We start from the raw sequence: 27,694 nt of genomic DNA on the forward strand, positions 1-27,694 counted from the left end.
TCTATTTGTTTTCAGATTGAGCACTCACACACAAATATTATACACGGAAAATCCAACTTTTTTGAGTGTATTGAGTGTGAGAAAAAGATGACTGTGAGAAAAAAAATCTCGCAAAACTCTTATAAAGTGCAAAAAGCGCAATGCATTTCTGTTATATCACGTATGAGAAATACCGCCATCGGGGGTGGCAATGGGTCTGGGAGTGAGAATGGGTCATCGCTCACCGCATTGAGGGCGTAGAGCAAAATCGTTCAAAAAGGTCTCTTATATTTTTGTCTTCTTGTCTTCAGATACATCCATTCTACAAGCATTCTAAGTAGTTGAAACAGTGACCCATTGTCACCCCCGACGACGGTACTCAACAAGAGTTTGATGAACTTTTCAAAAAAGCAAAAACTATAATTGGCACACAAAAGCTTCATTCTTTTATACCAATTGCTCATAATAAAATCCTGGTTAAAAATATTCCAACTCAGATGAAGACCCAAAAGTCTTTGAATTGTTCGACTAAGTTTACAAATTAATGAGTATTCAAGTAGAAATAAGAATTAAATGTAGTAACAAATAAAATCGAAGAAAAATTAAAAAAAATGCGGAATATTTATTATTTAAATGTGCGTTTACCGGAAATCCCATTAATGAAATTACCTACCGAGCTTCATCGTTTGGAATCAAAATGTTTATCTGATAAAAAAAATCGACCTCCAATTTTTTTTTGCTAAACCAATTTTAATCTTTACATTCATTAATTTATTTTCTCGGTGAACGAAACGCTCTTTTATGTTTCAGACTTCATAGTTCAGACAAATTTACAATAGTCCATCAAACATCACAATTTTGTAAATCTGGTCATTTGTGTGTAACATTGATATAAGCAATCTAGGAAAATATACGCCCCTTCTAAATGTGGGTCCACATTAATGTTAGATTATGCTAAATTGCTTTCTAAACAAATTTGTATACGTCCGAGATGTGTCGTTGGTTGATGATAGGCTGCTGAACCTATAATTGGCGCTGTAGGCATAAAACACGCTGATAAATTTTCACTCAATATTGACATGAAAAAAGTTTTTGTTAGAAAAACTTTTTTTCCTTAAATATGTCACAGGAACATTATTCCCAGAAAAGTTAGATAATTAAAATACTTATCTGCAGAAAAAATTTCATAGATTTCTGAGATGAGGTTTTTTTGTAATATCGATTTTAATTTTTAAAACTAATTTTTTTCAGTGTAGAAATCGGTATTTTATTTTTTGGATATTTTTCCAAAAAACTTCTGGAAATTTCACGATTGTCCGCCATACAACACTTTTTTGTAGGTCTTGTCATTTTAGAGTTACATCGATTTATAAAAAATCCATGAAAAAAAATTAGGCCCTCACCAAATGTTACTCTTGACAATTTTTGAAAAACTAAGTATGCAGAGTGGCTTAGAAATACCATATCTTTATGCCCACCAAGTTTCATTCGATTCTGAGATGGTGCTGCCAACCGCTGGTCGAGTTGGCGCGAAATTCGTCAAATATTAAAACGGCCAGGCCCATCGTGCAGGCTTGAAATTTGGAGATAATTCATAACTCCCCGGTAATCAGATTATTCAGTACTGAATAACATTATCAACGCAAAATTTTGAATGGACAAAAGGAAGAAACGGGGACAGCCGTTCCAACTGTTTCTTGTCCAGGGGGTATGTGAAAAGGTAACGTTGGAACTTGGAAGTGACATTGCTAAGAAGATTCGTGTCACTTCTCCGTCACAAAATCCTAGTTCTAAGTGGTCTTTCTATGGCGTTTAGACTAATCATTGATAGATTATTCGGTGCATCAATTTTCGATATCAGCAATTTAGCTACAAATATTGCTTTCGAATCCATTCGTCTTTTAAACAGTGGTTCCATGTTCAAAAGTTGATAGCGATTAGCATAAGGAAGAAATTCAAATCTGTTTGACCATGGAAGAAATCGCAAAGCGTATCGTATAAACTTAGATTGGATAGATTCAATTCTTGTAATCCAGTTATCAGTATGTGGGCACCATATTATAGAATTGGATTCTAGTACGGATCGCACTAGTACGTAATACAAGGCTTTTAAACAGTATGGATCACGAAATTCCTTAGCAATGCGCATAATGAATCCGAGAGTCTTACTTGCTTTTGCTATCATACTCACATAATGACTATGAAATGTCAGTTTCTTATCGAGTATTACTCCTTGATCCTTAACTTCTAACACCCTTGTCAACTTAAAGTTATCAATGCTGTATGGATACACAATGCCATTCTTTTTACGACTAAAACTTATTACACCCGATTCTGTTTTTACCCTGATTTTTTTACACAAGGCAGCTCGCTAAAGATGTAGACAACAGTTTCTTGGGTTGATAATTCGGGCTCATTACAAAAGGATGTAGTATTCAGCAATGCTTCAGGTAGACACATACCACTCTTAATTTTACCTGATACACTAGGGATCACTACTTGAAAGGAGATTTCCGCACAATCCACAAATTCAGATTCTGATGATTGCTATGAGGTGTAATCGATTTTTTCTTGAAGTTTGATATGCGTTTCCGGTAAATTGCACAATCTGAACTCCAAGCCGAGTGGCAAACATCGAGGGGATCATCAGCGGTTGATTTTTCGCTTTATTAACTAAATAGCAGTTGATGCACTTTTCGTAATATGAGAGGCACTCTGTTACTTCATGACCGTCGGCACATTTTGGGCAACAGGGAGATTTACTGAAATTCGAAGCTGTGTGGCCGTATTCAGAGCAGTGGAAGCATCTTAAAACGTTGACGAAATCGGAAACAGAACAGCGCTCCCATCCGAGAAATATACGATTAAGGCCCAGCAGCATGGTGAATGTCTTTGAGTCTGTCTCAATGATAGCTCAGTTTGTCTTTTTGGTTTGCTTCTCGCCGTTTACCAATAGAATTAGTTTTATTTCAGCCGTGGCAGGGATATTATTCTGCTTACGTAGTTTTTCAAGCAATACATTCGGTTCCATCGTAGTCGAAATTCCCGTAATTTTCAGTCTAGGTCTCAATGGTTTGAGAATCTCGATGTCGTATTTTTCGGAAAGTAATGCTTTTGCAGCATGCACAAGTTTTCCTGCGAGCGAGGATGAACAACAACGAATGCGTGCAAGAAAGAAAACATTCTTCACACAAAATTGAACGGTCGAACTGTTCTTAAATGTCCTTTTTGGTCACATCAGATTCCTGAAAAAAATTTGGTTTGATTTGTTGTTGAATTACAAGAATCACTCTACGCGAAAAAACAATTACATATTTTCCACTTACCGAGGTTTCGGTGTTATATTACACCTTCCTCAGGGATTTAGATTTTTTTTTTTGAAAATCGTCAACGCCATCTATGATATTAAATCAAATTGAGAGATTTTTCTGCAAGTTGTCCAATAAATAACGCATTTGTTCAACTTTATCATCCAGACGTCTACATCTTCGGATTGCTGGAAGCATGCAAAGATTCTGCAATTAGAAAAGCGACCACATTTGAACTGTCTCACCAATTTACGTACAATCAGTTTACTTCGTCCAAGGCTTTAGAGAAGCTTATCAAGCATAAAATCACAGCTTACATTGAAAAGAACGGGCTGTTGTCAGATTTCCAGGCCGGATTTCATAGAGGACAGCGTATCAAAACTGCAGTTCTTCAAGTATACGATGACCGCTAAATATGGTCCTAAGCATCCATATTTCGAATACTCCAAGTGCTTGCAAGTCCTCCTCTAGCTTTTTCCGTAGAGGACTACCGGTCTTATCAGCGTTTGGTACATGACACATTTGGTGCGTTGATGAATCTTTTTTGACCGCATTTTCTTCTGGAGCCCGTAGTAGGCTCAACTTCCACAGATGATGCATCTTCGTATTTCACGACTAACATTATTATCAACCGTTAGCAAGGATCCAAGGTAGACGAATTCATCGACTGTCGCGGTCGGTTCCGTCCACAAGTATGTATACTTTGCCTTCGATGCATTCACCGATTCGTAACCAGTCCAACCATTCTTGCTTCACGGAACGCTTTAGACAAGTTAAAATTCGATTAGAAGCTGAAATAAAAAATTTTCAGACAAATTGATTCAAAAGATTGGCTTGTCCAATACTATTCATACGTGACAGTAATATTAGATGCTTTCAACATTTCACCCCAACCAAACCCAAACCAAAGATAACCACGCATAATTGTTCGAGTCAATTGCTCATTCGTCTATCGACATCGCATCAACCGGAATTGCAATGCAAAACCTGCCGGAATGCTAGACATTGCCTTTGAAAATCCGCCTCTCCGCTTCGAAGTGTCAGCTGCAGCAGGAATTCCGTCACTTTTCAATATGTTATCAGGACACGATCCCTCTCATGCTCGATTCCACCTCGGCACGTCGAGTCGCCTCGTCACCCCAGAATGGATCCGAAAGCAACACTTTAAACGCATCCAGTTTCATCCAACACAAAAGCCCCCTTTCAACCGATTGTCAAATACCCTTCAACCGGAAAATGTTCTGTTCCTCCCGCGCTTCCTCCGCATAGGCTTCAACGAGAGTCACCCCTTTGAGGTTCCGTTTCGTCATCCAATGTGCGATAATAGCACATTTGCTTGCACTGTCTACGGGATTGGTATCATGCCCAACAGTGTACCATCGCAATGCAATGATACCAACCCTGCCAACGGATGCCGCCGGATAGTGACTGGGGGGTGGGGCAAGGTTCATTCTCGCCTGAATTGCTACGCAGAAGCTCCTAATTTGAATTGTTACGAATGATGGCAATGTTATGCGTGTGCGTGTTTGTGTGCATTATCCATCCAGGATGGAAAGCCCTTGTGACTTATTCGAGCTAGCGAATTGACACGGAGGGAAAGTCGTTGTTTTTTACTTTCAAGTACAACTAGGATCAATTTGAAAATGAAGCTTCGATAGAAGGCTTGGAAACTCATAGTTTCGTATTTGTAGTTTCTGTATAAAGCATCGATCGAAATTCTCAGGCCAGTCATTGCGTTCCGATACAAAATATTCAGATAGAAACCCTCCGTGTATACACCACAATGCGACTGCCATAAGCTCAGTCATCATGTGGAATTAATCCTCTCGTTATATATGTGGAATCCATCGAAATGTGCGATCCACTGTCACCATTTATCGAAACAGCACCCACCACCATCACCATCCTTCTGAATTGTGTTGTCGAAGTTGAAGTGTTTGAATGAAACCACCTCTTTGGTCCTCCCGGTGACGATTGTACCTATCCATCCACCCTATCGAAGATGATTCCGTGGCATGTGTTTCATATACGCAGCCAACCAGTCAGCAGCAACCTCAGCCAAACAACCAACAAAAGCGATCACGGTGTGACTGTGATAAATTTTTTTTTAATTTTCTGAATGTACCTACTTCCAACAATATTCCATGTTCGGCCTAGTTCGCTTGTGAGTGCATAATGTTTGCGTGGCGTCATTCCAAACGGTAATTGTAGCAAGTGTTTCCCCTCGTCAGACACACCGTGCGGTGTTGTGCCACAGTAGACCATTTTGATGAATTTCCATGCAAACAGCTTTTGTTGTTTTGAATTTCCCTCATGGGAGAGGGTGCACTTTTTGATAGTCAGCAACGGTTGGTAAGGCCGGCATGTGGATTCTATACATTCCGGCGATTGCGTAGGGCCACAAGGGTACGTACCGATACAGGCAGATAAACGTTGCTTCATCCTCCCACTCTGAGCAGTTGTCAAGTTATAGCCATTCCATCTATTGGGATACATGAAATATTGATAGAAAGCATTTCGCTAAAGCCGAACGGGGTTTACGTTGTAGGTATCCCTCGCCAGGATGCGAAGGATGGAATTGGTGCTGTCAACCAGCGGCATCGCTCCGAGAAGATTCGTTTATTTATCGTCTGCTGAACACGGTGGACCGATCGACCGACAGGAGCGTGAACTGAACAACATAGTAGAAGAGGCACTCGCAGAATAATGACTTCACATATTCGTTTCGAATTATGTTGAAACGGTTTAAACTCATCCGGCGTTACTGCCGGTTCAGCGCAATCACGGAAATATAATCCTCGCTATTGGACACATTGGATTTGATTTATAGCTGCGTTTTGTACAGCTGCTTCGCCGAAGTAAATTTTATTTTCAAATTTATTTTATTCTTCTCGTTTCTATGCAAATTTAAGAAATGGTGTGCAATAATAGTCCTTATGATCGCATATTGGTGACAATCGACCGAAGTAAGCATGGGAGAAATGGAACGATGAAATTTGTCTTATTCCTACACTCTAGTATGCAAATCTAAAAGATTTTCGAAAAAAATCTAAATATTACACAATCACTTAATCCAGTTAAAATCTACCGTAGGAACATTGCCAATTTTTGATATTTGATTGGCATACCGGCCAATAAAGTTTTCCATTCTTAAAAAAATTTCAAATTCGTTGAAAAAAGGGTAACCAAGCTTCGATTCTTGGGCGTCGTGATTAGAAGGCGTGTGAGCACATCACACGCCCACCGACGTTTCAGGGAATCGTCTTGTTGGATATCCAGTAAAAAGAAAGTTTTAATCGAAATATGATCTCAAGATTTCCATAGTTCAATTCTTATGAAAAATTCTCATAAGTTTGGTCTTATGAAAATCTTACGACCAGTATCCACAGTCTACAGCTGATAATATACCAGGGTGTCGACTACCTGGAAAAACCTGGAAAGTCAGGGAAAGTCAGGGAATTTCAATTTGGGCCTGGAATGTCAGGGAAAGTCAGGGAATTTCGATTGAGGTCAGGGAAAAAATCACAAAACATAATATTGAAAATTTATAGTGATTTTTTTTTCGAGTCGACAGTCGACAGTCGACAACCATTTTCACTATCAAGCTATAAAAAAATGTGACCGTTGGCAGTCTCTAGACTAAAAGTTTACTCCGGGCCTTGTATTCCATGGTAATCGAGATTGTTTCTATTAATCTCTAAGCAATAACACAGGTTTCAAAGCCATGTTCAAATGGTCACTGTTGAAGACTGATACAATTTTTTTTAAGCCCGCTTTAATATTTTAGATTATTTAGTTTGAGTGGTTTTGTGTCAGAGTCGTTTTGATTTATCAGTAGCGTTAGAGTCATATTCCCTTTAAACAAAAGAAGTTTTGAAAGTTCGTTCAAATACTTAATCATCAATCGCGAGAGTCTGATATTGGGATATTGGAAGAAATGCGATCTATCTTGATAAATATAACTTGCTGATTAGTAACCAACTCTATCATATCATATTACCTTTTGATGAAAACGCAGCGCCCAATTTTTCGAAAATTGTCTAGACTAAGCAGTCTAAACTGAATCAATTGGCTTAAATGTGCCATGGTTCAGAACCGATCCACAAATAATCATCAATAATGTTCAACCTAGTTCAACAGCTAGATATTTAAAGGCTTGTTGAAAGAAAACGCCGAATACTATCTTTGTGGACCTTCGATAACACTCCACAGCATCGGCATCATCTCCAAACAAGATTCAAGGGTAATGTTTTAAAAACACTTCGTGAACTTTCATTTGATGTATATAAAGGCTTATAAAGTCATTGGTCGATCCTCACGTCCTTAGGTGGTCAAATTACTATATTGGTGGTATATTACTATAGAGAATGACAGTGGATTGAAGCATCGTATCATCTACCTCATGTACGTAGGTGGCGATAATCTCAATGAAACGTTTGCTCGATACTACATAGGGGAGACTAGGGAGACTTGATTCCCTTTTCTGATTTCCGATGTATCACAACCAAAAATAAATAAACATACGTGATTTCCACACAGACTCTCTAAGAAATATAGTATTTAATATTACTGAATTACTGTTATTGATACACAATCGATTTTTTGGAGTGCTGTCAAAAATTTACTTTTTAAATTTTCGGGGGAATTGATGCCTCTCCAAGAACTTGCTTTGATAAAATTAGAAAGGTGCCCTTAGATTTTAAAAATATTTTTCCGTCAAAATACGCGGAATTTTTGGATTGCTGTGTGTATACATGAACGATTTTTGTTATTGAATTCAAATTTGGGAAGACTTGATCCCCTTTTAATGATATCTACGCAATAAATATTTTTTTCCTGCCAACCCTTCATCAAATCTGTCAAATCTACAAAAAATTAGAAGCCTGAGAACAAATTTATATATTTTTTAAAATTTGTAATGGTAATGTTTCAGTTAAACATTCGTCGCTTTTGATGTTTATAAAACAATTATATTAGGAAATATTCTGGTTGATCTTTGAGAATTTTGTTCATTACTTTAGTAAAAATGCTTTAGTATATTTTGTGAAAACAATAATAATTATTATTCCCTTCAGTAATTTTTCTAAATTACTTCAGAATTCCCACTGAAATATAAAAAAATCCCAAAGGATTTCCAAGAGCTCGCTCAATAGTTTAATCCTGGAACTCCTTGATGAATGTTTAGTAAATTTTTTGCAAAGCTCCGTTCCCAAAACTGTGTATGGTGTATGGTGTTTACTCAAATTTGAATTGTAATGTCTTCGTGGAAGAATTCATACAAAAAATATGCCAAGGAATCTTCAAACATGTTTCCACGAGTTCTTCAAAAAACTCCAGTAGATGTTCCTTATAAAGTTTCATTGCTTGTTGTACTTGTCTGATATTTTTGGCAAACAACTAAAAATCGATCAAAATTTGATTATTGAATATTTAATAAATTGAGTAGGTGTAGCTCCCCTTAGCATATGAGACTAGTTATGCCACTTCTTTACGAACATGACCTTTTTTTTTTATATTTTTCCATGGGACCATTGGCAAAGGCCACAATCGACAAATATTAAACGACCTGAGTATAGTAAGTATTGCATGGTTAGAATGTTTTGGGCTGTAAGTGCTGCATAAATTTATGTGAGCTGTAGGGATTGAATTATTGATTATCTGGAAGATTGCAGTGTCCGTGACTATTTTTAGAAGTCCATTAATTCCCCAGAGACTGAATAAGAATTTCTTACCCTTATGTATTATTCAAATCCAGTGGAGGTTTCTTGATGTCCACAAAAATACCTAACCCGTAAAATTTTGTTTAACGGCACTAGAAGGATTTCTAGAAGCTCTCACAATTGTTCAAAAGTCGTGTCAAATGAGTCGTGTCAGTAGTCTTAGAGGTCTATTGCGACTCCAGAGAGTCCGTGTGAATTCCCAATGGTGGATGATTGCACCAGAAAGTTTATAACGTTGGAGCAAATTTTGGAAAGATTTGAATTATGAAAACCTTTCAGGAGTTCTGCTTGGGGCTGCTTGGATGATCCAGGACCTAAATTCTAAATTCTACATATCCTTAATGTTCTGCTTCAGAAGTGATTAGGCTTCCAGTAACTCATATGGACAGGAATCAAACATGCAGAGATTTTCATATGCTTCTATGAATTAAAAAAAAAACACATTTTTCATACCTGGAATTTTTCGAGAAATGGTCTGGAAAGTCAGGGAAAGTCAGGGAATTTCATTCTCAAATTTGAGTCGACACCCTGTATACATAAGACAGCTCAATGAGATAGAATTCATAAAATTTATGAAATACGTGAAATACGAAGGCGCATCATCATACTATGGGCTCCAGAAGTAACTGCGGTCATAAATGATTCGCCACCGCACCAAATGTGTCATGTACAAGACGCTAATAAGACCGGTTGTCCTCTACGGACATGAAACATGGACAATGCTCGAGGAGGACTTGCAAGCACTCGGAGTATTCAAGAGACGGTTGCTTAGGGCCATCTTTGGCGGTGTGCAAGAAGACGGTGTGTGGCGGCGAAGAATAAACCACGAGCTCGCCCAGCTCTACGGCGAACCCAGTATCCAGAAGGTAGCTAAAGCCGGAAGGGTACGATGAGCAGGACATGTTGCAAGAATGCTGGACAGCAACCCTGCAAAGATGGTGTTTGCTTCCGATCCTGCAGGTACAAGACGGCGTGGAGCGCAGCGAGCGAGATGGGCAGACCAGGTGCAAAACGACTTGGCGAGCGTGGGGCGTATTCGAGGATGGAGAGATGCGGCCTCGAACCGTGTATTGTGGCGTCAAATTGTTGATTCAGTGATATCTGTTTAGATGTAGACTAAATAAATGAAGTGAAATGAATGCAGAACATATTTTGGTATATATTTTTTGTAGTGGTTTAACTCTATATACATGAGTTTACATTTCTTTTGAGGCAATATAACTCACGAATGGATGAACCGATTTGCCGATTTCGATTCCTCACCAATCGATTCGTCTTGAGATCAGCTGTGTTCATATATATGAAAAGATAGAATATTTTGCTGGGAAAGTTGAACAAATGTAAAAAGACTATGTTTAAATAGATTCTGAAGAAAACCATCAAGCTCGAACTGAAATCGATCTATAGGGCAATGCTGCAATCAACTGAATGACAGCCAAGTCGAAAATAGAACATTTCGAGCAAGATCCGGTAGGTTCGACTAGTTTGTCATAAAGACCACTTGTGGACATTAATATCATTAAATGGCATTACATTGCATTCATTTCTTATACTAGGTGTTCCTTGCCAGTGTTGTAAAATGTCATTTGCATTCGTTTGTATAATTTTCCCAGAACTTTTTTCAGAAGGTAGCTAACAATTCATGTTTGCTGTAAATATGTAATCTGGGGCGTGGGAGGCAAAATGTCATTCAAATGACATTATGTCAAATGACACGTGACATTTTGGAGAGTTTTCACTCTCCAGCCTCAGATGTTATACTTAGAGCAATGTACCCTTGGACAAAAATATAGCCCTACTCAAGCGTTATGAGTACATTCAAAATTATGGAAGAAATTTAGCTTCTAAAGAAAGTTATGAACAAATTAGTCAAATGACATGCAGATGACATTTTACAAGCCTGTTCCTTGCTTGATCATCCTTATTTGTTATGATACATTTTTAGTTATTACTAGCAGACCCGACGAACTTCGTTTCGCCTAAATTGATTTATTCTCTGATTAGTTCTCAAGTTATGCAGAAATTTACGCCTCACTTGTATGGGAGCCCCTTATCCAAAGGGGGAGGGGTCTCGAACCATCTTGAGAACCTTCCCTGGCCCCAAAAACCTCTGCATAGAAATTTCCATGCCGACTGGTTCAGTAGTTTCCGATTCTATAAGAGTCCGACAGACAGAAATTATTTTTTAGACACACATTTCGATTGCTTTTTGCAGTTAAGATTTTCCTCTAGTTGAAATGAACCATGTAGGAATTAAAATCTTTTTAACTTAAACTAAGCTTAACCTAGTTGAAACTAAAGGTACAAAGAGCTAATCTTTGCAATAGAAGACTGCAGCCATTGGCGTAAATAAGGGGGGGCTAGGGGGGGCTTAGCCCTCCCTAGAAAAAAATTAGCCCCCCCTAGGATTTGAAAAGTTAGTTAGCAGTGATATCAGTTTTCAACATATAGCATAATGAATTACCGAAAAAGTTTGAAGACTAAAGAGTTATCTCTCATATTCACTCTATCATACTTGAAGTGAGTGGAAGAAAAATTAGCTTGTTTCTGAATTCTGAGAAAGATTCCCATCAGCATCCGAGATGGATTCTCATCAGAATCCGAGAAGAATTCTCACCTCAATCTTTAAAGAATTCTTTTCGGATTCATTGAAGTATTCCAAACGTAATCCAGAAGAATTCCCACTGGATTCTTTCCAGTATTGTTAAGCAATACCCTTGGGAATCTGTGAAAAGTACCCTTTAAAATCCATGGAGGATTTGCTTTAGAATCTCTCGTTGATTTGCTCCGGAATATCTCCAGATTCTTTTTAAGATTGGTTTAGGAATTGCTTGACAAATCAGAATTCTTCGGCGATTTGCTTCGTAATCCTTTGAAGATTTAATTCGGAGTCTCTCGACGTTTTGCAATTGATCTGCGTTGGGATCTCTAGACGATGAGGAATCCGGCTGACAATTAGCTTTTTCATTTGAGATAGATAGAATATTTATGAAGTATGCAAATATATCCACTGCCTGACGCTAGTCGAGCGCAATTAAACATAGACTGTGAGTTGTGAATGAGTGTGATGGATCCGCAATTGCCTTAGGTGGTTGGACTGCATTTGTCACATTACCGCTGATAACTTGATGAGATGTTAAAATGTTCGAGAGTTTTCAAAAAGAGGGTCAACTTCGAGAAGAAATGTAAAGGGGCTATAGCCCCCCCTAGGCATCGGAGGTAGTTACGCCAATGACTGCAGCGATTTTTGTCTAAAATTGGGAATTATTTTATTGAAAATTTATTGCAGTATCTTAATATTGGAAATTCTATTAAGTGCATTGGTACTATACTGCTCATGATCGCATATTTGTAATATTTGCATTTTTTGATTTTGAGTTAGGCTCGTTCGAATTGTCACAGTGAGAATCAGTGTCTTGGATTTTCATAAAATATTCATGAGCATAGAACATGTTTCTGTATCAGAGTAGTCTGATTGCTGTTGTTTTGAACACCGTGCCTACCAACTTTTGCATGACTACGACAAATGAGTCTATTTTATATCTGTCAACAACAGATGAACTATGTTTGCCATGAAAAATGAATGTGTGTTGAAATGCGGTTCATGCAATTCGTCGTCATGGTAAGATTTGATATTCAATCAAAGCAAGACGATTTTCATCAGCAGTATATGAGGATCAGTGGTGACTTCGAAGTGTCCAGTGTATTTCTAATTTCTGAACCATGGAACAACCAGGCTCGTCATCATCGACTTTCCAACAAGGGCAAAAACGCCGAAATGAGAACAAGCGGACCCTTCAAGAAATTGCACTTGTTTTCATCGAGCGGAATGGAAACCAGGGTATCTGTCGCATAGATGAAACTAGTGGATGCGGCTACACTCAGGCGACATGTGACGTCGGTAATTTCATCCGACATTTTCGCTCACAACACGTCAATGCGGCCAAGAAGCACGGACTGACTAAACATCCGATTAGTCACGTCAGCAAAGCAAGAGTAATTCCCAAGGGGCCAGTTGCCATCGATAAGCAATTATTATTGGAGTCATTGGTCAAATTGACCACACACAACAACCTCTCACTGGCATACGTCGAGTGGGAACCCGATCAGTTAGTCATAACAAAATTTTATCACAATTATTTCAATATGTGTTACAAATAACAAAACTTGAAATAATTTTGTTAAAAATTCTCTGCTAAAGATGGAGGAAAGAAAAATTCATGATCGTCATAAATCATGTTATGTTAACATAATGTGTTATGTTTATTTCTACCGAAAAAAATTGCCTACATTTTTGGTAGATGCTAATTGGAAAAAACGAAGGTATCACCTACAGTATATCTTGAACCTATATTCAAAGTAGAAACAGCTGGACAAAGTTAATTGCCTACATTATGGATAATCATAATCTTTTCAAGAACATAGTTTGTTATAGTATAAGCTATTTTCATCACTTTTTATGTAACACAACGAGTTATAATTTTGTTCAATAAATAACATATTCAGTAATATTTTTGTTAAAACTAGAAGAGATTTTGTTACAATTTTTGTTATTTTAACTACTAATGTTCCATGTTTTATAACAACCGCTGTTATAAAAAGCTGTTGTAACAGAATAACAAGGCCTGATATAAATTTGTTACTATCTACTGGTCGGGAAGGCATGAAACAGCTCATCGATCCTATCACCGCAGCTCTGGGTATAACACTGAACAGAAGTAAACTCAAGTCTTTGATACATGTCACAGCTAACCGGGTTCGTGCAGATCTAGCAGGAGAACTGAAAAACAGGCTGATTTCACTGAAAGTCGATTCCGCTTCCAGATACAGCAGACACGTTCTGGGAATAAATGTGCAATATGTCATGGATGGCCCTCCTTAGCCGTGCGGTAAGACGCGCGGCTACAAAGCAAGACCATGCTGAGGGTGGCTGGGTTGGAAATTGTCTCGACTTCCCTGGGCATAAAAGTATCATCGTGTTAGCCTCATGATATACGAATGCAAAAATGGTAACTTGGCTTAGAAACCTCGCAGTTAATAACTGTGGAAGTGCTCAATGAACACTAAGCTGCGAGGCGGCTCTGTCCCAGTGTGGGGATGTAATGCCAGTAAGAAGAAGAAGAAGATGTCATGGATGGCAATATTGTAATTCGAACGCTAGGTTAGAATAATATATAGTGTTATATAATATTCTTTATTGTAATGCATATCCGTATATTCATATATACTTGCGTGCTTTCAGGTATGATAGAGGTAAAAGAACGTTAGACGGCAGCTTTCCTAAAAACGAAAATTTTGGAGCTTCTGCAGAAATATGAAGTAACCGTTGACCAGATATTCTCCGTAACCGTTGATAACGGAGCAAACATGTTGGCAGCGGTGAAGAAGTTGAAGCAAGAATTTGACATGTTTGTCGCCACTCAGCAATTCCTGTCTGATGATGACAATGATGAATATGAAACTGTGGCCATAACCGTTGACGAGTCCGAAATCAAGATGGAAATCGAAACTGCGACCGGAAGCGATAAATCCCAGAGATTAACTGATCAGCTTTCACTCGAATTTCAGGACCAACTAAATTTAGTGCGGTGCTCGGTTCACACTCTTCAACTTGCCATCCTTGATGTTGTAGTCAAAACCGATGAGTCCATCAAAGAAATTACAGCTACTGCGAAAAAATGCAAGGGAATTTTATATAGAATTCATTTTGATCAACAAAAAGCGAGCTTTCCACCGGTTTGGGAACCTACTCGATGGGGTGGAATATACAAAATGCTTAACAGCTTCCGCAGTCAAAGGGATTTCTTCGCACAACTAGGACATCAGTTCCCTGAGCTCGGTAAGTTAGGGTTTTAATTGTTTCTCAATTCGTTTAACTTTTTATTAAATTTTGATTTACAGAACTAACACCCAAAAATTGGGAGTTCATCGAACATTACGTTCAGGCTTTCGAGCCTCTGTATATCTGCACGAAGAAAATGCAAGAAAGTCATGTTTCGTTGTGTGATTTCTATATATCGTGGCTGATGACGATGAACGAAGTACGAAACATGTTCGCCAATCCTTTTGCCCAGCGACTAACCAAGGCACTGACAGAACGCTTGGCTATGTTAAAAACATCGCAGGCATTCCAAATGGCGCTCTATATTGACCCCCGTCTGAATTACCTCAATTCCAAACTTTTCAACGACGAAGAAAAGCTATATATTCAGGTATTTTTTTGCTGATTTTTAAAATACAATTTTTTATTATTTATTTCATATGCTCAGTGATTTTATTTGGGACTTTCAGCTTAGAAAGTATTCTATATAGTCAACGTGTTGATTACATTCAAATAGTTCATGGGCCACCTCACGAAACGGTCTTTCACATAAGGGTCCATTTTCAAAGTAATTTCCATACAAACTTCAAAACAAATTACATCCAAATTTGCTAAAAAAATAGGAGGATTATTAAAATGGCAAATGCAATCGTTTAAGCATCGGAAAGCAAAAAAGGCAAAGTTTGAATCACTCACGTGTACGCGTCAGATAGTCCCGGTTTTATCAAAATCGGACTATTCTATGCAAGGTGCTGATTCTATAATTCTATACTGGCTTTATGTTTTCAGAAAATTTTGCCTATTTCAACCTTTTTGCCTAGCCACTGTACATATATACCAAGGGTGAATGGAGACGAATGGTTATTCATCATGATGTTTATATTTTGTCTCAAATACACAACTATTTGAAAGTCGATTGAGTAATTTTGAATTGTTTATATTCATTTAGAACTGCATCAAGGATACGTGGAATAGAATTCGCAAGCTGAAACCGTCGGCTGGTCCTGCAACAGCTACAGATAATGATGCGAACTGTAGTTTTCAGTTTGATGACTTCTTAACCGAACTTCTTGGCGGTTCTTTGTCTAAAAGCGGAAGCGGATGTGCTGATTCATCGTTTGTGCAGCAGCTGAAGGCGGTAGAAGCAGAACCACGTCAGGATCATACGTACGATGTCTTCAAGCACTGGATGAAACGTAAAGAAACTCACCCAGAGCTTTTCGAAGTGGCCATGGTTGTCTTAGCCACGCCGTCAAATCAAGTTTCGGTGGAGAGAGCATTCAGTGCATTGCCTTTGGTTCTAACATCCCACAGAATTGGATTAAGCCAATATGCATTGGAGGATATTTTATTTTTAAAACTCAACCGGGTTTGTGAAGGTTTGTTCTTCCATAAATTGGGAGGACATGGACATCGCAACGTAATTTTCCATGGTACTGACGGATCTGAAGCAAGCAAACCAAGTGCATTCCTGATTTTCTTTTTGTTGTAAATAATTCTAGAAATAAATGTTTAGTTTTCAAACAAATAAAATATCTACAACAAAATAACTAAAAAAAATACAATTAAATACATAAATATACTATCAATTCTCATTCTTTGTACAGTCTAGAAAAGGCTTTTTTAAAGACTGATATGATCGTTTAATCGTACAAGGTTTTTCGCGTTGTTCGAAGTATTTTTTGTAAACTCCTTGTTGAAATTTTCGCTCAATCGCCAACAATCGTTGGCTCCATCTGAAAACGGAATAATTTTTGGACTTTCTCGCTAGAATTGTATTTTTTGCTGATTATTGTATACCTTACTTTTCTGTATTAATAGAAAGCGGCTTAATCAATATTCCCATACTCTACACCATTCCCAAAAGTCAACCCACCTGCTGTAACTCGATTTCTAATGCGACTACGCATATCAACCACCATCTGTAGTGAAGTAGAGGTGTTTATTCCTTTTTGTTTTTCGTTAACACAGTCGAGTAAGTGAATTTTACGTTCTGTTCGATTAGTGCATTTTCAATTACCTTACGTTTTATGTCAGAAAGATGAACTTAAATAGAAGTTAAGTTCATCTTTCTGACATAAATGGCTAGGTTAAAAAGCTATGGCATATTTAAATGTTCGTTTGCCATATTTGGGTACAAAGGACTTGTGGCGAGCAAAGCCGTCAGCTGTATTCGTACGCATTTTTGTGCTTTATGATACAATGAAGTAAATCCTTCTAAACCGGTTATTTCGAGCTCGGACCCATATAGAATCCAAGCAAACGATACTTGATAACGCTGTCACAACTAAACAACAATAAAAACTAAAATCGATATTCACTTGTTTCAGAACGAAATTCAATTTGACGTTTTCAAAATCAAAATGAATATGACTAGGGTAAAAGACCCAATAGTGGAGGAACTAAGCACGTTCTATCACTATTTGTTGGTTCACACCAAGTCCATACTTCATTCCACTTACCTCGAGTGTGCATATAAAAGGTTATTCATTAAATTTCATCCAAAAACTTAGCTAATTGCAGCAACACCCATCATTGTTTCCTAAAATGGTACCTCCAATTATTGGTGCAGTGTTCCAATAGTTGCGGTAATTTTCAATTTGGGTTCCTACAGTTGCGAATCTCCTTGTTTTCATGTGGGACTCGCAACTATGGGAACACTACCGCAACTATTGGTGCAAGGCTGAGAAAATTCTAAGGTATTTAAATGATACTTTACCGATTTTACGGGAAATCCATAACTGTTTTCTGTTATTTCGTCTTTTGACATGTCAACAAATTGGTAGACTAGAAGGGTTGCTGCGTTTGAGACGTAAATTTTGTAAAAATAGCACTACCGCAACTATAGGAACACCCACGACTGTTAGAACTTTGACCCTACAAATGATATGAAGGCTTCGCACTATGACACCCTATGGTAAATCAATCTTACATGTAATCCATCAGATTTCAAGTTCAGGAAGTTTATCTTCAGTGAGCGATCTGATAAATAATTTTGGATCAGTTCGAAAATGTACAAAGTAAAATTAAAATTCATCAATTTTACAATCAAATATCCATCCCAAACACTGTAAAATGCTTTCTCTTTATCAAGAAGAACAATTCCAGTCGAATATCCTTCAGATTTGTTTAGTCGAAATTAATTCATAACTCTTTATAACAGCTGTGTGATTGAGAGCCTATGGCGAAAACCATATTGCTCATCAGCGAAAATTGTGTTGTCATTAATATGAACCACCATTCTTATTAAAATAATTTTTATCTGGGAAGCATGCCAATTGGAAACATTTGTTCAATAAATAAACAAGAAGGATAAAAGGATCTAAGGAAGTTTTTTGATAAGTATGTAGAAAATACCATTATCACTCAGGGCTTTCATATTTCTAAATTTTCTAGTAATAGGCCTACATTATGTCCCATGTCCGAGTTACATCATGTTAATCTCTGTTTTATTAGAATTTACAGTACAAACATACATAATTAGTTATTGAAATAAATTTGAGATTCAATTAGACCACAATGGTCTGTTAGAATAACGTGAGTAAGAAATAAACAATTATTGTAATGCATTTGTTAGGCTTTTTGACTATTTTAACTATGATCCCCGCCTTTTCTGTCGTAGACTGAACATAAAGATCTCTGCCTTTTCTTTCGGAGCCTATTTGTCAGTATCTCTGTTTTTTTATGAACTGTCTGAATAATAATTTCCTTTATCAGTTCTTTCCGTGATTTCGACTAATGTCGGAAGCTGCGCCAACTTTGTGACCAAAGTTTTCACCCATACCAAATTGCGTTAACCATGTTATTCTGCCTCTCAAAGTATTGTTTGATAAAAGCGTCTATCTTGCTTCAGATTCGTTGAAAGACTGAATCCATCGAATGGCAAAGGTTTTGCATTAGAGTCTTTAGTTTATTTATTAGTTCGAGGATTCCTATGTTCATTTAGTTTAGAAGCATTTTAGAACGCTAGTGTCGCTGTTATCCCATACAGGACTAATGTAATGAAAAACAAAAACATCAGACACATTAAGTACCGTTTTGAACAAAACATGTTGATTACAAGATTCATTAGCGATCTAATACTTTTGCATCTACACCCAACTAGCGACTGTTAGTAAGGGTATGCGATAACACACTTTTTCCTGACGAAACGAAACGAAACATAGAATTACTTTCGAGACTTCGAAACGATACGAAATCAAGGTCCATTCAATTAGAAATTTTACGAAACGAAACGAAATTTTATTTTTTTTCCGCGGATTTTTTACTGAATTGGTTTTACATTATGTACGCAAATCTGATTTAATTTTTTCGAAGTCAAATTACTACTTTGCGACCAATAGAGTTATAGTAACAGAAGAAGCAGTCTGCGATAAATTGCCGCATTTCCGTTTATATACCAATTGCGATAAGGTAATACCCCATTCATCGTGGAGTGTGTGCCCTCGAATCTGATCAATTTTATATCAGTTCAGTTTTATACCAGTAGGTATTTAAAAATATAGAAATTGAGAGATTTTTTGTGTTTGTATTCAAATTCCGTAAAATAACCCTTATTTCACTTAAGAGCCATATAATTATGCTGATGCATACTTCATATTGTCTTATCAGCGTGGTTTTATGGTATTTAACTAACTCAAAACTAGAAAATGAATGCAAAGATTTTGTTTTTTAATTAGATTCAATTAGACAATATCGAAAGGGTCATTTGACCGAAAGGGATGTATGGCTGAAAGGGTTGTTTGGCCGCATGGGTCATTTGACCGAAAGGGTCATTAGGCCGAAAGTGTCATTTGGCCGAAAGGGTCATTTGTCCGAATAGGACATTTGACCGAATAGTTTATTTGAAAATTGATAAATTAAGAATGAGAGAGATACCTCACTTCTCACTCTTCATTTTGCTCTTCTCACTGTAAAAAGTGAGAAGCGCGAAATGAGTAGTGAGACGTCTCACTACCCACTTCGAACTACTCACTTTTCAGAGTGAGAAGTGAGGAATAAAGAAAGAGAAGTGAGACATCTCACGTAAAAAATAAGAAGTGAGAAGTGAGACGTCTCACTTCTCACTCCTCATTTCTCACTTCTTACTGTAAAAAGTGAGTAGTGAGATGTCTCACTAACCACTTCGCACTACTCACTTTTCACAATGAGAAGTGAGAAATGAGGAAAGAGAGGTCTCAATTCTCACTCCTCATTTATCACTTCTCGAAACGTCGGCGATGAATAAAACTGTCAACGCTATTACCCGTGACTGAAAGCCAATCCGAAAATTAAGTTGATATATAGATATTATTGTTCTATATATCACTACATGTGCGTTGTTTCCAAACAAAGGTCAATTAACTGTCGTTGTGCCTCCATGATCCGTCCAGCAATAGAACATTACTTCTGTTTTTTAATTGTAGGCATCAAAAATGCGATTGATGGAGGTCATGTTTGTTAACTGTCAGATGGAGCAAAAAGATCAATTCAAAACACAACTATCGAAAGCAACATTTGTTTTGCTAAAGTGTATTGCCATTCTCTCCCTTAGTAAAAACTCTTCTTCTAGAGTTGTAAAGTGCTGAAGAAAATATCATGAAAGCATCTAAGTAGAGAACATGTGTATAATATGTTTCAATGCTATGTTTACCAAACTACTTGAGGTCCCAAAAGTAATGCGATCCGGACGGAATCACTTCAAAAGGAATTAAATTGCGATTCTTTGCTTCCTCAAATGCAATTCACCCCGCCGCAACAGCTGCCGTAACTGGCCATACGGAGGAATGCCATGGCTCCGCTGGCATTGCAAAAACCCAAACAACTGGTTGAATGTGAAGTATGCAAATTGAAAAAAAAAATTCGTAGCCACAACCCAGCCAACCGCAGAATATGATTTCGATTTTTCCTGCAATGCTTTTGGTATGTACTCAAGAGTGCGTTGAATTCATGTCGTCCACGAATTGCTGTACACCAGGAATAAAACACAACACAGGGTATGCGATATTACTCTATGACTACGTTGGCTGCATGGCCACAAGGTAGTACTCGATGTGGGGCAGCTCTATCGGATTGGCTTTCCGCAAAGAGCCACTTGATGCTTTTCAATCGTTCGTTGTAGTGGGAGGACCTCGAGTCAGTCCAATTTTCCCAAAAAAGCATAAGCCATCTAGAATTGAAGCATACGATTGAGTTTTTGAATTTATGGGACAGTAACACGAGTACTTTACGGTGGACTATCATTAAACTGTTGAATGTTAAAGACGAATCCCTGGCATGTTTGTTAAAAAACCATCAGCTGCTTGTGATTTAGCTTCGAAAATATAATCAATGCCAAGGGTTTAACATTTTGGCGACTTTCATTTAGCTGCTAAAAATGCTTTCAACGGGATTATTCTCTAAGCCAACATCAACTTTTTCTTAACGACGTAAATTCCTTGGGTTGAACTGCAAACTCCATTACCAAACCCAAGTCTGGATGTAAATTTCCCAAGTCTCATATAAAATAATCAAATTAATGTTTATTGGTAGAAAGAAAGCTGTTTTACATAACTTTCGAATTATCCCCTTTCCGTCATCGTCAAAGCCGTCGTCGCCACCGACCGACGTGTTCACTTTCACCAAAAACGAACCAATGCAAATGCAAATGAGAAGAAACGAGAAGGTTCCAAGCGAAGGGTTCTACTAGGTGTCGCGTCGATTTCGGCCCACAAAGCCAAGAAATCTGGCAACACTGGTTCCAATTGATCATCCAGTGGCGACGAACGGCGATGCCGTCGACAGCCCGACAAGACTTGGTGACACATTTTCCCGTCTTCGGGTTTCCCAGTTTGAGAAATTTAAAATTCCACCCTCCTCAATTACCGCCCACCCATCCATGATAAGGACGAGGTTGCGGAGTGGAATGGGAACACGGAAAACAGAGCCATATTACCTAGAGACTGACACATCAGTGGCACATGGCTTTGCTGTGACTGTTTCCAGGATTGAGACAAGAGAAAATGAATTAATTCTGGGTGAACTTTGTGAGCTGTTGTTTGCCGGGTTGACGGTTCTTTGGCAAACAAATGAAATGGGAGCCACAATAAAAACGGGAGTGGGGGACCCGGTGGTTCTCAGACTGAGTGGGGTGAGGCAGGAGGGTGTACGGTTCCAGTCAGTTTGTGGTGTAGATGGCGGAAGGGCAAATTAGATTTTCTTTGTTGGAGCTCTGGGGTAGGTTGTTCCGGTTCGTCATCTCATAGATCTCATATTTATCCTATATCAATGAAAAATGAATAAAACTAAATAGACTTGTATCATTTGTTTCAGATTTTTCTCAATTTCTTTAGCAGCTATTGGAAGGTTGCAAAAAATTGTCTTAAGAACGATTGGGTAATGGGGTACTCTCTCATTCCCTATTTCAAGAATGATGTTTACTGACTCCTAGCAAGTATCGAAAATAATTTATAGCTCTCTACTTTGTATGTTACAACAGTAACGTACCCAAAAAAATGTAAAGTTATTTAATATGTCAAAAACATGTTTATAACAAAATGAGCAGCAAATGTTTTATCTAATTTCTTTTTCCAAATATTATTTTGTTTCGACATGAGTATGATAAATAGCGTAAGATTAAAAATAAAACAATTCCGCCAAATGCTTCAACCAAAACAGATAATCCGTAAAACCTGTGTTAGACATTGAATATTCTAAAACGGTGACTATATTTTCCTTGCAACCTGATAATAACAGATCTTTACACCCCTCAATCATATCTACACCTTCCTAAACTGTTACAAAATATGCTAGACAACAGCAATGTCTGTTCAAGCAAGAAAATTTAATTTCTCCTTACCAGCCCCCTTTTCGCCGAACAGGTACAAGAAATGTACACTACCATGACTACATAAACCCTCGTCAAAACTGATCATCCCGACCCATACTTATCCCATGTTTTGCTGCCTTGCTCATAATGTATGACTGTGACCAGAGGGCCATGTGCCGGTTGTTAACCTTATTATTGCACCATGGAATTACCAATCTTTCTCTCCCAGCTCAGCCCTGTTCGATAACGCAGCATTGATAAGGTACCAACTGTGGCAGTAGGGTGGATCGTCCCCCACCACCGACGACAGAAGCAAATGAAAGGAAAATTAAACCGAACACTTCAAACAGAAAAGCACACTTTTCTGCGTCGTCCCTGTAATCAAGGACTTTCTTTGCATGGCTGGTGGGGTGGTGAAAGGTTGGATCAGAAATTAATCCCCTGCAATTCTTTGCTTATTTTTTCATCTCCACGAATTGATAGAAAGGCACGATGCGTTATTGGAATAAGATTAGCTCTTGAGAGCGGGATGAGGCTGGGGTATCTTGTCATTTGATAGCTTCCGGGGAGAAGGTAATGGCTGATTCGCCACTGAGGGTGGCAATTAACTTGGAGATTGAAAATTAATGAGAATTCTTCTAAGCACTAAATGTCTTCCAGTTTGAAATGTCGATGAATTCCGTTAATTACACTTCCTCGAAACAAAACTTCAGCAGGAAGCCGTTAAAGTCAAAGACAGTCGGTAGAAACTCTTGCGCCGGATGTAAGATCTGTTCTAAAGCAAATAAATCACATTTTACTGTCCAATTCTGGCGCTAATTGGATAAGTTTCCATACGCTTTTCCTGTGAACATATTTTAATTACAAACTACAACTTCTAAGCTGCAAATCCCCTTTTCAATGCAACGCATGTCAACAGATGTAGGAGGTTCTGTGTGCTTATGTGTTTAGTTCGTATGAGTCTACCACAATATCAGGAACACTAGAACGAGGCGTCATCAACTTTCATACCTCCTACTGGAAGCGTTGGTTGACGCTGACTCCGCGCTGCTGGTCGGACGGGGGTCGATGGGTGGTCACACATCTCTCATTCGATTGTTACTCCCAGTGGCGTAGCAATAGAATCCAATCTATCACTGCTTAATGAATAGTTTAGGGGCGTTAATGTGGATAGTTTCCACCGGAAGATATAATATTGGCCAGAGCACCTGATTCGCGTTGTTATTCAAACTATTTGACATGATTTGGGGACAGATCGTTAAAATCAATAGGTATGCAAAAAATTACTTATCAGAGTGAATCCAGATCCAATGATACTTAAATTACTAACTAATATCCCTTCCTGTAGTTTGTATGGATACGCAGAGGCAAACCCGTACTTCAAACAGCAAAAAACACCTACTAATATTCCTTTCATGTTCCGCTATTGATCATTTTAACGTAGGGGCAGGTGGTCGGTTGTCGGCACCCTTTTGTTTTTGGTCCATAACTTTCGTCCAATTGCACACATTCGGGCACGGCCGGCGCTGGTATTGCTTAATTTTGGGTCACCAGTTCTTACACATTGAGGATGATGTTAGTCCCAAACACCATCTGTTGGTTCTCTGCGTAATTACAGCTGTCTTGGCACTAACGGAGTAGAAACCGTGGGCGGTCAATCATGCTCATGCTCATAACTTTCGTCCAATTGCACAATGGTGTGATATTTACCAATGGAAGCATATAGGCATAAGCTAATAACTAGTGGAGTATTTTTTTTAATTTTTTAAATATTTGGCTTTGCAATCTTGGAGGGAGTTGAATTTTGTTTTTATATAGTTTTCAATTCCCTCCAAGACTGCGAAGCCAAATATTTCCCAAATAAGTTTAATACTACAGTCGAGCGAAAAAGAAGATTTGTTTGATTTCATCTATTGGGAAAAATTTATAAATTTTTTTGTTAAGGGTTGATTTTATGCCGTTTCGAAAAAGGTGGTCGGTTGCCGGCAACCTAAAAAACTCACTCAAGCTTGAGCTTGAGCTTGATTGACTGCTCGTAGTTGCTACTCCATTATGACCAGATCAGCTGTTCTTGCACAGGGAACCAACAGATGTTTGCTTGGGACTAGCACACATCTTCAATGTACAAATACTGGTGATCTCATTTGTTAGGTCATACTGGCGCCTGCCACGTCAGAATGCAAGTCAATGTAGGGAAGGGGGAGGAAATGATGATGCAATCACTCGCCCACTGCAAGCCGAATATACCTCTGCACTTGCCACGAGTTCATGCGGAATTTGTTGGAATTTCTGGGTTAGGTTGGAGAGGCAGAGGTCCGTCTTGGTTAACGAGCTGCCAATGTGATAGATAGGAGAAGGTAACTGATGGATTTTCTAATTGGATGAAGGAAACGAGCTCTATAGTTCATTTCCAATTCTAGCAGATTACTAATAGAATACTCAAGTTGAAGGTATAGGAATAGTAATGGAAACGGTATGGAAGTCCATTTCCAGTTCTAGCGATTGTTAGAACATGATAAATAAAGAGAAAGATACAAAGTAGGAGAATGGAACGGACCTGGGATTGAACCCACGACCTCCTGCGTATGAGGCAGAAGCAGTAGCCTTATGACTACCAAGCCCGCTTTGAAACAAGAAAGATCACGCACTGAACTGATTAATTTTATTACCGGCCGCGCAGTGCAGAACACAATAATTCGGGCGACCGCGCGATCGTTCTGCTGTCCGAAACATGATAGAACACGCACTGAACTGATTAATTTTATTACCGGCCGCGCAATGCAGAACAGAATAATTCGGCCGATCGCGCGATCGTTCTGCTGTCCGGAACAAGAGAGATCACGCACTGAACTGATTAATTTTATTACCGGCCGCGCAATGCAGAACAGAATAATTCGGCCGATCCACAGTGTTTTATTTCGTCATTTTCACGATCGAAATTCAAAAACTCGAAAAGTGTTGATTTTGGATATAGGGTTTGTTCACAGAAGTTTCAAGATATTTAGGAGCGCATCTTCCGATAAAAACAGTTTGATGATTAATCCCCTAAAAGTGAGTTGAAAACTATTTTCCACCAGAATGAGATAGACACGTAGTGTCTTCCGCAAAGTTAGCAAATGTTAATACGAGCAACTTTGCTGAACATCTGAGTTTCTATCTCTTATATATAACAAACTTAAGTCGTTTTAAGTAAAACCCCATTAAAATCTTATTTTTCATTCTAACTCTTTCCAATGATTTTTCCCATTTTCCGTCTCTTCTACAAAGTTGTTAAACAAGCAAAATTACATGTTTTTGCTGAACATTGTAACATTCCATCTCACATACAACAAAAGTTATCGTTAAATTATACATATTTTTAGATGTTTCTCCACTTGTGATTACTCCTTAATTGCAAAAGTCGCAAATTTCTTCACGATATGCAGAAAATCGCTTATTTCATTTTTATACTGACATTGAAAACTTTTGTCGACAAGAGTCTTCTCGAATGGTGTGTTAAAAACTTGTAAACCTAAGAAAAATCATAATATTTGAATAACTTTTGTTTTATAAGAAATAGAAAGTTACAATGTTCAGCAAAAACATGTAATTTTAATGGTTTGACAACTTTGTAGAAGAGACGGAAAATGTGAAAAATCATTAGAGTTAGTTTAAGTTAAAAGAATGATTTTATGTGGAAATCCCTTAAAATCATTCTCTTAAATTAAACTAACTCTAATGATTTTCACATTTTCCGTTTCTTCTACAAAGTTGTCAAACCAGTAAAATTACATGTTTTGCTGAACATTGTAACTTTCTATCTCTAATTAAACCAAAGTTACTCAAATATTATGATATTTCATAGGTTTACATGTTTTTAACACAGCATTCGAGAAGACTCTTGTCGACAAAAGTTTCCAAATGTCAGTATAAAAATGAAATAAGCGATTTTCAGCATATCGTGAAGAAATTTGCGACTTTTGCAATTAAGAAAGTAATCACAAGTGGAGAAACCTCTAAAATATGTATAATTTAACGATAACTTTTGTTGTATGTGAGATGAAATGTTACAATGTTCAGCAAAAACATGTAATTTTGCTTGTTTAACAACTTTGTAGAAGGGACGGAAAATGGGAAAAATCATTGGAAAGAGTTAGAATGAAAAATAAGATTTTAATGGGGTTTTTACATAAAACGACTTAAGTTTGTTATATATAAGAGATAGAAACTGATGTTCAGCAAAGTTGCTCGTATTAACATTTGCTAAACTTTGCGGGAAGACACTACGTGTCTATCTCATTCTGGTGGAAAATAATTTTCTCAACTCACTTTTTAGGGGATTAATCATCAAACTGTTTTTATCGGAAGATGCGCCCTAAATATCTTGAAACTTCTGTGAACAAACCCTATATCCAAAATCAACACTTTTCGAGTTTTTGAATTTCGATCGTGAAAATGACGAAATAAAACACTGTGCGATCGCGCGATCGTTCTGCTGTCCGGAACAAGAGAGATCACGCACTGAACTGATTAATTTTATTACCGGCCGCGCAATGCAGAACAGAATAATTCGGCCGATCGCGCGATCGTTCTGCTGTCCGGAACAATAGAGATCACGCACTGAACTGATTAATTTTATTACCGGCCGCGCAGTGCAGAACACAATAATTCTGGCGACCGCGCGATCGTTATGCTGTCCGAAACATGATAGAACACGCACTGAACTGATTAATGTTATTGCCGGCCGCGCAGTGCAGAACACAATAATTCGGGCGACCGCGCGATCGTTCTGCTGTCCGAAACATGATAGAACACGCACTGAACTCGCCGGCACCCTAAAAAACTCACTCAAAATGAAAAACTATGAAGTGGGGGCGTTATGGCTGGAAAGATCAAGATTTATTGTGTCAATAGCAATGAAATTTCAAAAATTGTTAGTTTTTCTAACAACTTGGTTTATAGCTAGTTTATAGCTTAGTTAAGCAAATGACCAAAAAAAAAAAAAACAAAATGACTGGCGCATGTCGGAAAGCTGCTTTCTTGTATCCGATGAAAACAGCTCTTCGTTTTTTTAAATTATTTTTGTTTGTTACATTATTTT

General features: G+C 37.9%; 2 protein-coding genes across 3 annotated transcripts in view; both read left to right on the forward strand.

The window, feature by feature from the left end:
- The window catches only part of LOC134227973 (protein tincar), a 541,225-nt gene that overhangs the window by 222,903 nt on the left and 290,628 nt on the right, over positions 1-27,694 (forward strand). The window lies entirely within an intron of this gene.
- LOC134222021 (uncharacterized) lies at positions 12,728-21,495 on the forward strand. The gene is given in 6 exon segments (XM_062701174.1): positions 12,728-13,103; positions 13,663-13,878; positions 14,250-14,365; positions 14,908-15,219; positions 15,778-16,197; positions 21,394-21,495. Coding segments are annotated over 6 exon segments (1,539 nt in total). The 5' UTR covers positions 12,728-12,730.

This window comes from Armigeres subalbatus, chromosome 3, assembly GCF_024139115.2.
Source record: "Armigeres subalbatus isolate Guangzhou_Male chromosome 3, GZ_Asu_2, whole genome shotgun sequence".
Taxonomy (NCBI): domain Eukaryota; kingdom Metazoa; phylum Arthropoda; class Insecta; order Diptera; family Culicidae; genus Armigeres; species Armigeres subalbatus.